This window comes from Podarcis melisellensis (genome assembly GCF_964234715.1).
Source record: "Podarcis melisellensis genome assembly, chromosome: 8".
Classification (NCBI taxonomy): Eukaryota; Metazoa; Chordata; class Lepidosauria; order Squamata; family Lacertidae; genus Podarcis; species Podarcis melisellensis.
This window is the reverse complement of record NC_138540.1, coordinates 13,338,637-13,354,383: the sequence shown is the minus strand read 5'-3', so window position 1 is coordinate 13,354,383 and position 15,747 is coordinate 13,338,637. Positions and strand designations below refer to the sequence as shown.

Here is a 15,747-nt window from a genome sequence, read left to right as displayed (position 1 = left end):
CTCTCCCCATGGATCTTTCTTGTGTTCTTAGGAGAGAGCTGTTGGACTTGAGTGCTGCTTTTGGGTCTCCCTTTGGGGCCACCATGAGAACAGGATGCTCTTGGCTCGATCCAGCAGGTGCTGCTTAGGTTCTTGTGGAAATCTGCACCCTACGACTAAGTCTCCACGAGTAACCTCCATGCTTTTGAGTGTGTAGAGAACATCAGGAGGACACCACTGACCTGGTGGCTGAGGAAGGTTGCTTTGAACACCTTGAATGTAAGAATGTAAGGGATATGGAACCCAAAGAATCCTGGCAACCCAAAGGAATGCACGAATACAACCATTTTTAAAAAGACCAACAAGAGCGTTTCCCCCATTTTATTAATATTATTGTTACCAACTCAGAAGCGTCTTTCCATTTGTTATGATACTATTTTTGGTATAATGCCCCAAACCAGTTATATAGGCTTGTATCCGATCCTACCCAAGAGTAGACCCATGGAAGTTAATACACATGACTTATCTAAGGGGCCTACAAGCCAAGGAGGACTTCTCTAGATACGAGCCCCCGTCTCCAGCTGCCACGACTTCCAAAAAGCTTTAGCGTATATGCACACAAAACACACAGAATATGGAATGGGCTTCGGGTCTTCTGTTTTCTTTTTCTCCTTTTGCATGCACAGAGAAAGGAAGCTGGCATTCGGCTGAAGGACTTTGGGAGGCAAAAAGAAGGGAGGGGAAAAACAAGCACACAGCACCCGCAAAGTCGCCAGTGAAAAAGAAAGCCCCCACAAATCCAGTTAACACACACCCCAAAGGAGCCCCATCAGTCCCCGAGCAATGGAAAACAACAGGGGGAAAAAAAACTGCTTCTGCCGGAGGATTCAGGCAAACAGTTTTCTCCCACTCACCCGACAAACATCTATTGATTTGTGCAGCTCCTGCAACCAACAGAGGTAGGTCTCTTGAGTCCATCGTTTGCCTGGGATGAAACCAACCCGATTCAAAACTCAGGATTGGTGGACTCGGGTCAAAAAGGCATGTAGGGTGCAAAACTGCTTCTCTGAATCCTCTCCCCACCCCCACCCCCTGGGTCAGTTTTCAGGAAATCTCCCCTTATTACTATGGAGTCACGTTCCACCATTTGAAGGCAGAAGGCTTGCGCTGAACGTTGGTGCCACAATGGACCTCCCCCAGCTGCTTGTGGTAGGACGAAACGTCGTCGATGAAGGTGCAGGTCAGGCCCAGTGGCTCCAGGAGGGAGCAGACATGCTGCTCCAGGCAGCATTCGGCCTCGATGATAGGCCCAAACGGCTTGGGGATGCCCAAGTCCCTGGACAGCACAATCATGTTCACCTGGATGCAAAAGGAGAGGGAGAAATTGACCGCTGAGCTAACGAGGACCTAATGAATTGTTTAAGGGGGAGTGGAAAGAAACCATTGATGGGTTATCTATCAAACTTATCACCCATACATGAAATCGCAGGCAGGATTTGATACAGAAGCAGCAGATTATTGAAAGAATTAGCAATATTGGGGCTTAGATAATAAAAATGTGTGTTTTAAAACAGCGAATAAAAAGGAGTAATAAAAATAAACAAAGGAGGGGTGGGAAGTCAAGAAGAAGTTATGCATGTATAAAAAAAACACTATAGGGTGATCAGTGTTTTGAAATATCTTTGGAGATTTAATAAAACTATATATCAAAACAAAACAAAAGGAGACAGAGAGAGCAAAAAAGAGACCAGGCTGCGGTCCTTCCTTGGGCTGTCTCCTCCAGCCAACTGCTTTATCCAGCACCCATCTTATTTGGTTCATTTATTTAGTTTATAAAATGTATATACCGCTTGATTGTAAATAAATATGGATAGCTCAGTTGGTTAGAGTGTGGATTAGATGATCCTTCGGGCCCCTTGGCATTTTCAGCACCACGCTCTAACCAACTGAGCTCTAGTTTGGATATGCTAGTTAATCAATTAGATCACACTCCTCACCTGGAAGTTACGTTTCCTCCTTTGTCTTTCACTATATGAATTCCCTGAGATAGGATGTGCCAGAGCTTGCTAGCTATAAGCTGAGACTATTTCTGCATTTTGTAAACCCAAGACTTTCTGCCTGCATTCTTCTTGCTGCTGTTGCACAGAATAATGCTTGAATCTGACCACTGGAGTGTTGTAAGTACAGCTTTTAAACTTACTAAGGTGTCTGGTATGTTTAATGCTAAGAGCAGTAGAAACAGAGAAGCTCTGGTAGCAGACCAAACAAGATATTAAAAGGTTTAATGCTACACTTTGTAAACTCTGCTGGGGGCTTTTTTTTGCTGGAGACTGTATTTAGCTCTGGGATCCAGCCAATTCTTTTGCTAAAAACCCCACATGACAATTCTCACCATGTTGGGGAAGTAAGCCATCGCTTTGCCTTGCTTGTCCATCTTGAAGAGGGCTGGGAGGTCAATGATGTCCTTTTCTGCCAGACCCAACTCCTTCTTGAGGATGTCCCGGTTCCAGTCGATGCATCGCTGGGGGAGGTTCAGAAGTGACAGGTGCAGATTTAGTGACCTCAGATAATGTAATTTGTTTCACAAAATTTACACACGGCTTGATTGTAAAAAATAAATAAATCTCGGCATGATTTACAAAGAGAGTAAAACCATAAATGAGCAGTAAAGGCAACTCTTGAAAACATTAAAAAAGCAATTACCGTATTTTTCGCCCTATAGGACGCACTTTCCCCTCTCCAAAAATGAAGGGGAAATGTGTGTGCGTCCTATGGGGTGAATGCAGGCTTTCGCTGAAGCCAGGAGAGCGAGAGGGGTCGGTGCGCACCGACGCCTCTCGCTCTCCAGGCTCCAGGAAGCTATCCGCAAGTCTTGCAAGCCCGGCGGGAGGTCCCACGGGCTCGCAAGGCTTGCGGGCAGCAGCCTGCAGCCCAAAAGCTCGGGGGACAGCGGGGAGGCACAGCGCCGCCAGCCCGCTATTCCCTGACCTGATCTGGAGGCTGGCGGGGGGGGGGAGCAAGCTTGCTTACCCCCCCTGCCAGCCCCACAAGCTTGGGGGATAGTGAGGAGGCGGAGCGCCACCACCCTGCTATTCCCGGACCTGGTCTGGAGGCTGGCAGGGGGGGGGGGAGAGAAGCAAGCTTGCTTCTCCCCCCCGCCAGCCCCAAAACTCGGGGGACAGCGGGGCAAGCTGCTGCCCCATGGAGGCTAGAGAGGCTGTCCCTGAAGGCAGAAGAGGGAGACGGAGCATTCCATCTCCCTCTTCTAGCTTGGGGATGGCTGCGCAAACCTGGGGGGGGGGGGAGAATAAAAACTTTTTCCTTGATTTCCCCCCCAAAAAACTAGGTGCGTCATCTGGGCCGGTGTGTCCTATAGGGCGAAAAATACGGTAACTAATAATAATAATAATAATAATGACCAAGGAGGCTCAGAGGCTTCATTTGTGCCTTGATTTAAGTATGCTTCTTTTGGTGGGTGGGAGGATAATTTTGATTAAAACGAAAAAGGACAGCCACTTGACAAAGACAGAACTGTGAAGTTGGAAGGGATCTCCAACCTGCTGCAGCGCAGAAAATCAGCGGCTCAGTAATCCTTGACGTACCTGCACATACTGATTCTCTTGCACCATGACCTCGTTGGAGAGCACCTTGTTGACGGTGACGCGCTTCGTGTCTGTGCCGGTGTACCCTGGGGTGGGGGAACAAAAGGCGGGGGGGGGGGGAGAAGGTTAATCCTAGAAGCCACTCGCAGGGCTTGGCAGCTTCTTATTTTCTGAAAGGAACTCCTCAAATGTTACTGCACATACACACACACAGGGCTGGATTAAGGTTTGATGAGGCCCTAAACTACTGAAGGTAATGGGGCCATTTCTATGTCCAGCTGTCCTTTGACAACAACAAATTGTCGCTGTTTTTTTTGTGTTGAATACATGCTATATGGTAATTTATGGACCTGTTAGGTATCTAAAGCCATTTGCACGTGTTGCCATGCAACCAATCCATGCAGAATGTAGGCACCCTATCAGGGGCACCGACTTATAAAAAATATTGGGGGGGCGGGGGCCCATACCGACTTATAAAAAATATTGGGGGGGCCCAAGACCTCCAAACCGCTGCTGCTGGGGGAACGAAAGGGGCGAGCCCCGGGCTGCCCCGACCTTAAGTGAACCTGTGAGGGCCCGCCCTTTGCGGCAGCCGATTGGCTGCTGCCGTGGGCGGTGAATATTAATGAGCTAGGGGGAATCCCCTGACGCCAGCCCCGCGAGATTGTTGACGGGTCGAGAGCCCGCAACCCCACCCCCTCTCTAGATCGGGAGTGGCTTTGTTTTAACTCATTACTGAATGTATTTTAAAAGGTAACTATCGTCAAACAAGGAAAATAAAAAATACCAACATAATTTTGTGATTTTACAAAGCATAATATAACTAATAATTTTCTTAAATTATTGGGGGGGCAGAGCCCCCCCAAATGAATTTTTGAGGGGGCTCGGGCCCCCTCAGGCCCCATGGAGTCAGCGCCTATGCACCCTATATATAGAAATGAGCAAACCAGTGATATTTTAGGGAGCAGGCTAGCAGGCGGGGCCCATTACTTACATCATAGGAGCCTACACAACACAAAACACTGTGTAGGTTTTATTTTATTTGTTTTTTTATCTTATAAAGGAAAAAAACCACTGGATGTACATTTCCAAAATATATATTTTGGGGGGGCCTGAGAGAGTAGAGCCCTAAGCTATAGCTTAAACAAGTTTACACATAAATCTGGCACTGTGCGTGCACACACACGAATATGAAATGTCTTGGACAGCGGTGGCACTAGAAGAAGATGCATTGGCAACTATAAGAGGATGCAATGGCATTTCTCAGGAGCAAGCAGATGAGTTTGTTGCAGGCTATAAATCACCCACAGAGGGAGCTAAGCCCTTCTTTTTTAAAAAATAATATTTTTATTAAAGTTTTCTTGGTTGACAAAGGTATGCACAATGTCTCTTTTTTCAAGTTACATTTTCCATAGGTCAGTTTCATTCTAAGGGAATAACTAGAAGCAATCAATCTCTTTGCTCAAATATCCAGAGAAGATGCATGTCGGAAGATTCAAGACAGAGGAAAGAAAAGGCTAATAATAAAATTACGGGGTTGGACTAGGTGAGCCTTGGGGATCTCTTCCAACTCCACAATTTTATGATTCTAATAAATGTATTTGCACTGTCAATACATTGCCTGCGCTGCCTGGCACACCTCTCTGGGGTTTCAGGCAGGAGTCTGTCAAGTTGTGGAATGAACCCAGGACCTTCTGCATGCCAAGCAAATGTACCAGCTAAGCTGAAGAGACGGGCCCCCAGGGCTTGCAGGCTTTGAACTACGTGAGCCGAACTCCCGTAATGGTTGGGAAAGTGTTACGCTTTATTTTGAGCCTCGTTACGCTAAGAGAGTCTCCCTCTCCTTTTGAAAAGGCGAGATGGCACAGCTGTCTAGACAGGATGCAAAGGTGCTGGGAAGTTCGCGGCCCTGGTGACCCTCCAGCTGTTGCCACTGGAGCTTATCGCCTGGAGAGAGGTTCATTTCCACAAGCACGGTGTCATTCTCTCTCTCCCTTAAAGCACGGCCTGAAATTCAAGGGTCTCATTTGTAGAGCATGAGACTCTTAAACTCTGGAGTGTGGTTTCGAACTGCACATTGGGCAAAAGATTCCTGCATTGCAGGGGGTTGGACTAGAGGACCCTCGTGGTCCCTTCCAGCTCTACACGTCTATGATGACTTCAAGATGCACCAGAGTCCAGGGCATAGCTGTCAACTTGCAGATTTGAAAATAAGAGAACAGCAGCCAAAAAAAGGGATTTTCCGGGCACAACTTCTGAGCCCCACCGAGCCAAATGCAGAAAGCCCAGCCAGCAGCCAAACAAAGCCTCATCAATAAGGGACAGCAGCGGGACATGGCACTGGGATAAGGGACTGTCCCGCCAAATAAGGGACGCTTGACAGCTATGGTCCAGAGCTAGGATATGAACCAGGTCGGGGAGAAGGTTTTGCACCTAAAGACATGCTCCAGGGGCTCCAATTTAGGAAACTGGGTGCCTGGTTTTCAAGACCCCCAGTCTAGATGACCACCTCTCTGAGCAGAACCCCTGAAATACAGCACGTCTCCCCGCCAGTGAATCCTGGGAACTGTAGTTTAAGGGTGCTGGGTATTTAGCTCTGTGAGAGGTACACTATTTATTCCACAAAGTTTATGCACTGCTTGATTGCTATTTTTCCCCCAAGCTCAAAGTGGTTTATTAAAAAAGTTTAAGCAATAAAATGACCAAAAGGGACACGAACAACAATAAAGTTAAAACAACAAATTGCCATATTAGAAGCTAAAAAACTTGTTCTGATGAATTGGAAGAGCCGCAAAAAGATTCCATTGAGCACATGGGTTGATGATATGGACAGATTAGCTACATATGAACGAATTGCATGTCAACGCAAAGTAAGAATGGATAAATATGAAGGAATCTGGAAGGAATATTTAAGAGATAAGGCAGATGGTGGTCAGGGGTGCCTTTACCTTTACTAATTTTCGAAAAACAAATGGAAACATGCCAGAGAGTCCAATCCCTCTTCAGAGGCAGGACTCTGTTCCAAGACAGCTGCACGAAGCAAGATTGCCGTTTTGGGGACTTTTTAGTTTAGAGAAAAGGCAAGTAAGAGGCAACCACAAGATAGGTATATAAAACGATGCCTGGCGTGAAGAACGTGGGCAGAGAAAAGCTTTTCTCCCTCTCTCGTAACACTGCAACTTGCGGACACCGAGCGAAGCTGAATGTCAGAAAATTCAGAACTGATAAAAGAAAGTCGTTGGCGAAGTGTTGGACTGTGGAACTCCCTCCCACAGGAGGCAGGGACGGCCCACCAACCTGGATGGCTTTAAAAGAAAAGGGGACAAATTCATGGAGGAGGAGAGAGCTATCAATGGCTATGAGCCACGATAGCTATACTCTAAAAATCAAACAGAGGGGAAAGGGTTCTTGTGCTCGGCTTCTGTTTGCGGGTTCCCCACAGGCATCTAGTTGGCCCCTGTGAGAAAAGGATGCTGGACTTCAATGGGTCTGATCTAGCAGGGTTTCTTTTTATGCGCTTGTTCTAGGTCTGTCTGAACAGCCTACCTTTGAACATGACTGCTTCTCCATGACCTTCTTTCTGCTTCTCCCTGAACAGCTTGTAGCAGGCGGAAGGGCTGGCCATGAGCATCCGGAATTGCTGAGAGGAGGAAAGGGAAATGAAGGACCGTATCAGGGCAGGTAAAAGAAAGGACTTTTCCATGCAGCTCATGGTTAAACTATGGAACTCCTTCCTGCAGGAGGCCATGCTGGCCATCCATCTGGATGGCTTGCATGCTTGCTTATGGGGGATGCGGGTGGCACTGTGATCTAAACCACTGAGCCTCTTGGGCTTGGCATTCAGAAGGTCGGCCAACTTAGCAGTTCAAAAGCACACCAGCGCAAGTAGATGAATAGGTACCACTGCAGCGGGAAGGTAAATGGCATTTCCGTGCGCTCTGGTTTCCGTCACAGTGTTCCGTTGTGCCAGAAGCGGTTTAGTCATGCTGGCCACATGACCTGGTATCTGTCTATGGACAAACAGTGGCTCCGTCGGCCTGAAAGCGAGATGAGCGCCGCAACCCCATAGTTGTCTTTGACTGGGCTTAACAGGCCAGGGGCTCTTTACCTTTGCTTGCTTGCTTTATTTGTTTATTTATTATATTCCTAAGCCGCTTTTAACTCACATGAGTTACAAAGCAGCTTACATGCCATAAATAATAACAGAGCAGAACACAGCCTTGGTCCAGTATACCTGAAGGAGCGTCTCCACCCCCATCGTTCTGCCTGGACGCTGAGGTCCAGTGCCGAGGGCCTTCTGGCGGTTTCCTCCCTGCGAGAAGCAAAGCTACAGGGAACTGGCAGAGGGCCTTCTCGGTAGTGGCGCCCGCCCTGTGGAACGCCCTCTCCCACCAGTTGTCAAAGAGATAAACAACTACCTGACATTTAGAAGACATCTGAAGGCAGCCCTGTTCAGGGAAGTTTTTAATGTGTGACATTTAAATGTATTTTTAATCTTTGTTGGAAGCCGCCCAGAGTGACTGGGGAACCCCAGCCAGATGGGTGGGGTACAAATAATAAATTATCATCATCATCATCATCATCATCATCATCACAACCACAACATAAATCACATAAAATAATCAACTAATCACCATTAAAACAACCACCTTCCATAAAATACCATTAACAAAGCAACTTAGAAAATAGGCTAAACAGCACAACCACAAAGCGTTACAGTGCTCAGCTCATAACCCACAAAACAATAATAACAACATTAATGAACTAAGAACCCAAAGCAAACTAAGCATTGCTTAGCATTAGCACATGAACACTCAGCAGAGTGTGACCTCCCAATGTGTCCCCATGACTCTTCCATAGTTTCCGTCCAATCCTTTAAAAGAGGACTGGATGAATCCATAGGAGGGGAAGGTTATGGCCACGCCAACTATGCTTTCATCGCTGTTTCTCAGTCCAAAACACATAATTAACTAGCGGTAACGCGTAAGGGTCACAGAACTTCGCAGCTGATGCTCACCTTTTTGCCAGGAATGGGGACAAATGTCAGAAACTCGTCCACGTGGCCCACCGTCAGCCAGTCAGAGTAGAGCTCAATGGGTGACTGGACTTTCTGGGCATAGAGGAAATCCCGCACCACCTTGGTCATCCTCCGCCCTGCGGACCTGAAAAGGTCAACATCCCCCCAAGAAAAAGAAGAAGAATGGCCAATTAAGGATGAACGGCTTATGAAACTGATGGACTATGCTGAAATGGAGAAAATGACCGCTAAATGAAGAGGACATAATGATGAATTGTTTAAGGGAGAATGGAAACCATTGATGGGTTTCCATTACTAAACTATCGCCCATACATGAAGTCGCAGGCAGGTTTTGAAATATAAGCAGCAGATTACTGAAAGAATTCACGATATTGGGGCTTAGATAATAAAAATCTGTGTTTTAAAGCAGCTAATAAAAAGGAGTAATAAAAATAAACATCAGGAAAGGAGGGGTGGGAAGTCAAGAAGAGGTTATGTATGTACAGTCAAACCACGGATCCCAAACGCCTCAGTTTTGGAACATTTCCCAAAGGAACATTTCCCAAAGGCCAAAAACCCGGAAGTAAATGTTCTGGTTTTCGAATGTTTTTCGGAAGCCGAACATCCGATGCAGTTTCCACTGACTGCAGGAAGCTCCTGAAACCAATCGGAAGCTGCGCCTCGGTTGTCAAACGTTTCAGAAGCCAAATGGGCTTCGCTTCTGGAATGGATTACTTTCAACAACCGAGGTTTGACTGTATAAAAAAACTATTGGATGATAAGTGCTTTGGAATATCTTTGGATATTTAATTATATAAGCACATTCCCCCAGAAGAAGAGAAGGAAATGAATGAGAGAGAAAAACGGGGCCAGTGAAAACAGACATGTATTTACAGGGCCGGCCCTATCATTTGTCTGAGTGAGGCAGGTGGCAGATCTTCTCCTTCGCCAGAGTTCAGCACTGCCTCTGCATTGCTTTCACTGCAAGCCCTGAGGCCCTCAGTGGAGGACACAATCTCTCTTGCCACCGTTGACATGAGGCTCAGATGCCCGTCCAGCCAGCTTCTGGCCACAGAAAGGGCTGAATGTTTTGCCCTTTGCAGGAAAATGCATATTTATCTTAATTCTTCCCATGCCCCTTTAGCCTCTGTCCTCACCCAACGATGGCAGGCAACAGTGGGAGGCTTTGCACAAGGCAAAAAAAGGTGCCCAAGTCCTATGATTGATAATGGCCAGTGGTGGGTTTTGAGTTGTCTTTTTTTAAACCAGAAATTCAGGTTGTCTGGTCTTTTACAATATCGACATCCGCGTGCACTCTCTTACAGAGGAAAGCTGCTTCCGATGAGGATTCTCCCCAATGGGTACTCTTTTCCATTGGCAGTCACTGGAGGGCTGACTTCCAGATTCCCAAAAGAGTCCAAGCTGGTGACTTCTTCAAAGAGGGGCTCCCTGGAGACGTAGCCAAAATCCGGGCCCTGCAGGGGGGGAAAGATATTTCCTTCAATCACAGGGCTCCCACTACAATGTTAAGTATCATTGTTAAATTGACACGGAAATGGTGAATGCCTGTGTGTACGGCTGAAAGGGTTCAACTCCGAGATTCCATTGAAGCATTGGTGGATCCCTGATTGTGGAATGCTCTCCCCAGAGGGGCTCACCTGCTCCCATCATCTTTAGACACCAGGCAAAAACATTCCTCTTTACCCAGGCCTCTGATTATTAAGTAATCAATGGCCTGTAAAAGCGTGGGGATTGCTCTTATTGTGATTATTTCACTATTAGGCTGTCTATCAACATGCCTTTTACTATGTTTTTATCACTGATGCTTTGTAATTCATTCTCTAATGTTGTACAGTGGTATCTCGGGTTAAGTACTTAAATCGTTCCGGAGGTCCGTTCTTAACCTGAAACTGTTCTTAACCTGAAGCACCGCTTTAGCTAATGGGGCCTCCTGCTGCCGCTGCACGATTTCTGTTCTCATCCTGAAGCAAAGTTCTTAACCTGAGGTACTATTTCTGGGTTAGCGGAGTCTGTAACCTGAAGCGTATGTAACCTGAAGCGTATGTAACCCGAAGTACCACTGTACACTGTCCTGAAATCTTTTGATAAAGGGCATTACAGTGGTACCTTGGTTCTCAAACACCTTGATACTCAAACAATTTGGAACCCAAACACTGCAAACCCGGAAGTAAGTGTTCCGGTTTGCGAACTCTTTTCGGAAGTTGAACGTGCTCCGTTTTGAGTGCTGCATTTCCAATTTGAGTATTACGCTTCTGATTTGAGTGCTATGCTGAGGTCTGTCTGTTTTTCCTATTTATTTTGTTTTTTTTGTTTTTGCGGCTCCTTTTTTGTGGCCCTGTGGAACCTAGGTCAGCTACTGATTGATTGATTGATTGATTGATTGTGTTACTGTACAGTGGTACCTCGGGCTTAAAAATGCTTTGGGGTTATGCGTTTTCAGGTTGCGTACCATGGGAAACTCAGAAGTACGGGAAAGGGTTACTTCCAGGTTTTGCCAATCGTGCTTCGCGCATGCGCAGAAACGCCAAATCACGTCACGCACGTGTGCAGGCGCGGCACTGCGGGTTGCGGACGTGCCTCCATCACGGATTACGTCCGCAATCCGAGGTTCCACTGTAGTACATTGTTTATTGCTTTCATTTTATGGATCAATGATCTCGTTAGATAGTAAAATTCATGTTAAATGGCTGTTTTAAGGGTTGTTTTTAAAAGTCTGGAACGGATTAATCCATTTTGCATTACTTTCTATGGGAAAGCACGCCTTGGTTTTGGAATGCTTTGGTTTTGGAACGGACTTCCAGAGCGGATTAAGTTTGAGAACCAAGGTACCACAAAAATAAATTGAAATAACATCATCATCATCATTAATATTTATACCTTGCCCATCTGGCTGGATTTCCCCAGCCACTCTGGGCAGTTTACATCATATCTAAAAACATAATAAAAACATCAAGCATTAAAAACCTCCCAATAGAGGGCTGCCTGAAATAATAGCCATAACCATCAATAAATTGTCTCTGAGCTCCTTCATGGGTTGATAATTAATCCCTCTTCCCAGGGAACTCTAGGAATTGTAGGGAAATTTTGGGAACTCTCAGAGGGGAACTGGACTCTCCAAACAACCCTCACCAATCATAACAGACTATGTTATGAAGAATCCCATGATTCTTTGGGGAAGCCATGACTGTGTAAAGTGGCATGATAGTGCTTTAAATGCACAGTGCAGATGGCGCCTTAGGTCCATAAGAGGGAAGGGTTTTGAAACAAACCTTGCTGGGCAACACAAAGGGCAGAAAAGGCATGTGCTGTCCTAATGTTATCTTGCAGAGGGATTGGAGGTGTGAAGCAGCTGTCCTGACAGACAAGATGTCACAATACTCTGCTAATAAGCATGAAATATCTCCACAGTGAGGCCCATCCCAGTTCCCTGAGCCGTTTAAATCCCCCATAAGCTCCATTTGGAGGGCATCTGCTAGAGTTCAGCTGGGTGGGCTGCCTGCCTCCCTCATTGACTTTTTCACTTTATCTGCTGAGCTCGTGGCAATTCTCTGAGGATTATTTGCATCTGTGTGTGTCGGGGAAAGGAGATTGCTTTTAATGAATTAACATATTGCTATTACCATTCATAGATAGATAGATAAAAGGTAAAGGTAAAGGTACCCCTGCCCGTACGGGCCAGTCTTGACAGACTCTGGGGTTGTGCGCCCATCTCACTTAAGAGGCCAGGGGCCAGCGCTGTCCAGAGACACTTCCGGGTCACGTGGCCAGCGTGACAAAGCTGCATCTGGTGAGCCAGCGCAGCACACGGAAACGCCGTTTACCTTCCCGCTAGAAAGCGGTCCCTATTTATCTACTTGCACCTGGGGGTGCTTTCGAACTGCTAGGTTGGCAGGTGCTGGGACCGAGCAACGGGAGCGCACCCCGCCGCGGGGATTCGAACCACCGACCTCTCGATCGGCAAGCCCTAGGCACTGAGGCTTTAACCCACAGCGCCACCCGCGTCCCAGATAGATAGATAGATAGATAGATAGATAGATAGATAGTAACTCAGAGCCACAAATATAAATGGAAAAAGGCATCCCTTCAAACCAGCCTAAAACCACAACAAGGTTAAAATCTTAAACAGACTTCTTGGGAAGAGCAGGGTTAAAAGTTAGAAGAAATAGGAACAATGTATGCTCAGAGGCACTCTTGCTATTGACTTTGCACTGTAGTCCAAAGCAAAGTATAAAGGGGATCTTTAACTGGGAAAGGGTGAAGCAAATGCATCTTTCCAGCAAAAACGTCCCTAAATATGGTAAGGTGTGGGCTAAGAGCCCACCCTGCCTCGCCTAATCCAAGCTCACATCTGCAACCCAAGCTCATATCTACTTAAACACACACAGACGGCAGCCAGAAAATTACACATAGCCTCTGTTTATTAAGCCACACAGCTTAATTTGGAATTAAGTCCAAATTTGGGGGGCATGAAGAGAGCTACATACTGGGCATAAAACTGAAATGTTGGAAGCAGCCTTACTTTTGTAATAATAAAATTTAAGAAGAAGAAGAAGAGTTTGGATTTGATATCCCGCCTTTCACTCCCTTTAAGGAGTCTCAAAGCGGCTAACAATCTCCTTTCCCTTCCTCCCCCACAACAAGCACTCTGTGAGGTGAGTGGGGCTGAGAGATGTCAGAGAAGTGTGACTGGCCCAAGGTCACCCAGCAGCTGCATGTGGAGGAGCGGAGACACGAACCCGGTTCTCCAGATTACGAGACTACCGCTCTTAACCACTACACCACACTGGCTCTCGCATTTATAATAAATGTTCGTAAATGTACCAACCAAGCACGTACATACATAGATCAGCACAGGAAGACCAACCTGGAACCATTTTAACTCCCAAACTGACCAAATGTTTTCTCTGCAAGGAGGGAGGGGGTGAGGGAGCCTTCCCATTGTCTCAGGAATTGGGAAATCACCATCTCAAAGGAATGGCCAGACTACCAGGAAAGGCAATGATGTTTGTGGGGGGTGGTCTTGGGTTATACCCCTTCTGTGATGTATGTATGATGTATGGAGGGGTGGTCTTGAGCTCCAGGGCAAGGAATTTAAAATGTCTATAAAACGGCAGGCACACCTTTGTTCTGGGTCCTCCTCCTTTCCTGCGTGTGAGTGGAGCACCCTGTTGCAACAGATCAATAAAGATCAGGCTTATGAGCTGCTTTGCTTCTCAATATTCTCTGGTTGGCCTCTGTTATTTTCTCCTACCAATAGGGAACCCACTTAAGGACTCTATACAGGCTCTTCGATACACCATAAGGGAAGAAGGGCAGATTTTGTTTACAACACGTTGAATCAAACCTATTGGTTCTTCTAGCTCAATGTTGCCTACACTGACTTTCAGCAATGGCTCTCAAGGGTTCCAGGCAGGGGAGATTTCCAGACCCACCTGGAGATGCTGCCAGCGGGGATTGAACCGGGGACCTTCTGCATGCCAAGCAGGTGCCCCTAGTACCACGCTGTGCTACGGCCCTTCCATGAACTTTTCACAGAGGCCACCAATTCAAACGATGTCTCAGCACCCAGGGAAGCATCTCTGGCCCACCTGCCTTCTTCCCCGAGACTCGAACATATCATTCTTCAGTTTTTGGGGTGTGTATGTCTGCGTGTATGTGGAGGTTTGCAGTGCTGAAAGCCGGTAGCCACCAACTGCTGGGGGACCAGCTGTCTTGCAGGGATAAGATGTCATGGATTCAAGTCAGCACCAGGAAGATTTACGAGTGACAGAGAGGGAATCTGCAATTTGGCAGTTCAAAAATCTCTGCCCAAAAAGGAAAAGGAGATGTTTGAAGGGGAGGGGGGAGAGGTTGGCTGGGGGAGGGAGAGAAACACATATGGAAATTTGTGGATTTTTATTTTTAAAAGGTCCCACACTGACTTCAGGACAAGAGCCCTCAATATGCCCTCCAGCTGTTTTGGACTACAACTCCCATAAGTCCTTGCATCATACAGCCCAACAAGCCCAGCATCCTCTTCTGACAGTTGCCTGTGGAAAAACTGTAAGCAGGATCTGAGCACAAGAGCCCTCTCCACTCCTGTGGCTTCCAGCTGCATTTGACTGTGGAAGCAGAGGACGGCCATGGTGGCCTGTAGCCATCACAGAATTGTAGCATTGGAAGGGACCCTGAGGTTCATCTCACCCAACCCCCTGCACAATGCAGAATTTATGCTGTCCCATGCGGGGACAAAACCTGCAACCTTGGTGTTATCAGCACCATGCTCTAACCAACTGAGCTCACCCCTCTACTCCATGAAATTTGTGCGAAGAAGAAGAGGAGTTTGGATTTGATAGACCCATGTGGACAGGTAAAGGGACCCCTGACCATTAGGTCCAGTCGTGACCGACTCTGGGGTTGCGGCGCTTATCTCGCTTTATTGGCCGAGGGAGCCGGCGTACAGCTTCCGGGTCATGTGGCCAGCAGGACTAAGCCGCTTCTGGCGAACCAGAGCAGCGCACGGAAACAGCGTTTACCTTCGCACCAGAGCGGTACTTATTTATCTACTTGCACTTTGACGTGCTTTCGAACTGCTAGGTGGGCAGGAGTAGGGACCGAGCAACGGGAGCTCACCCCGTGGCGGGGATTCGAACCGCTGACCTTCTGATCGGCAAGTCCTAGGCTCTGTGGTTTAACCCACAGCGCCACCTGCGTCCCAGAGTTTGGGCTGCAGAAGATTCTATCTATTGTTCTCACCTCTTCCTTGCCTCTTCTCTAAGTAGAAAAGGAGAGGAGTAACTGATCTAGTCCTGAGACACCCAACACACTGCTGGTGAATACACACAAATGCTCTGCTTGTATAAAAGTAAAAGGTAAAGGACCCCTGGCCGGTTAAGTCCAGGCAAAGGCGACTATGGGGTGAGGCCCTCATCTTGCTTTCAGGCTGAGGAGGCCGGCATTTGTCCACAGACAGTTTCCTGGGTCATGTGGTCAGCATGACCTAACCGCTTCTGGTGCAACGGGACACCGTGACGGGAACCAGAGTGCACGGAAACAACATTTACCTTCCGTCCGCAGCAGTACCTATTTATCTACTTGCACTGGCGTGCTTTCAAACTGCTAGGTTGGCAGGAGCTTGGACAGAGCAAT

General features: G+C 47.2%; 1 protein-coding gene across 1 annotated transcript in view; it reads right to left on the bottom strand.

Moving 5' to 3' along the window:
• Positions 1–325: 325 nt before the first annotated feature.
• The window catches only part of LOC309375794 (protein-arginine deiminase type-2-like), a 55,078-nt gene continuing 39,656 nt past the window's right edge, over positions 326–15,747 (bottom strand). Inside the window, exons 11-16 of the mRNA XM_081921719.1 lie at positions 9,922–10,073; positions 8,599–8,743; positions 7,128–7,221; positions 3,582–3,667; positions 2,372–2,500; positions 326–1,338 (exon numbers count right to left, since the gene is read on the bottom strand). Of these exons, the coding sequence (XP_081777845.1) occupies positions 1,105–1,338; positions 2,372–2,500; positions 3,582–3,667; positions 7,128–7,221; positions 8,599–8,743; positions 9,922–10,073 (840 nt within the window). The 3' untranslated portion in view covers positions 326–1,104. The remainder of the gene's footprint in view (positions 1,339–2,371; positions 2,501–3,581; positions 3,668–7,127; positions 7,222–8,598; positions 8,744–9,921; positions 10,074–15,747) is intronic.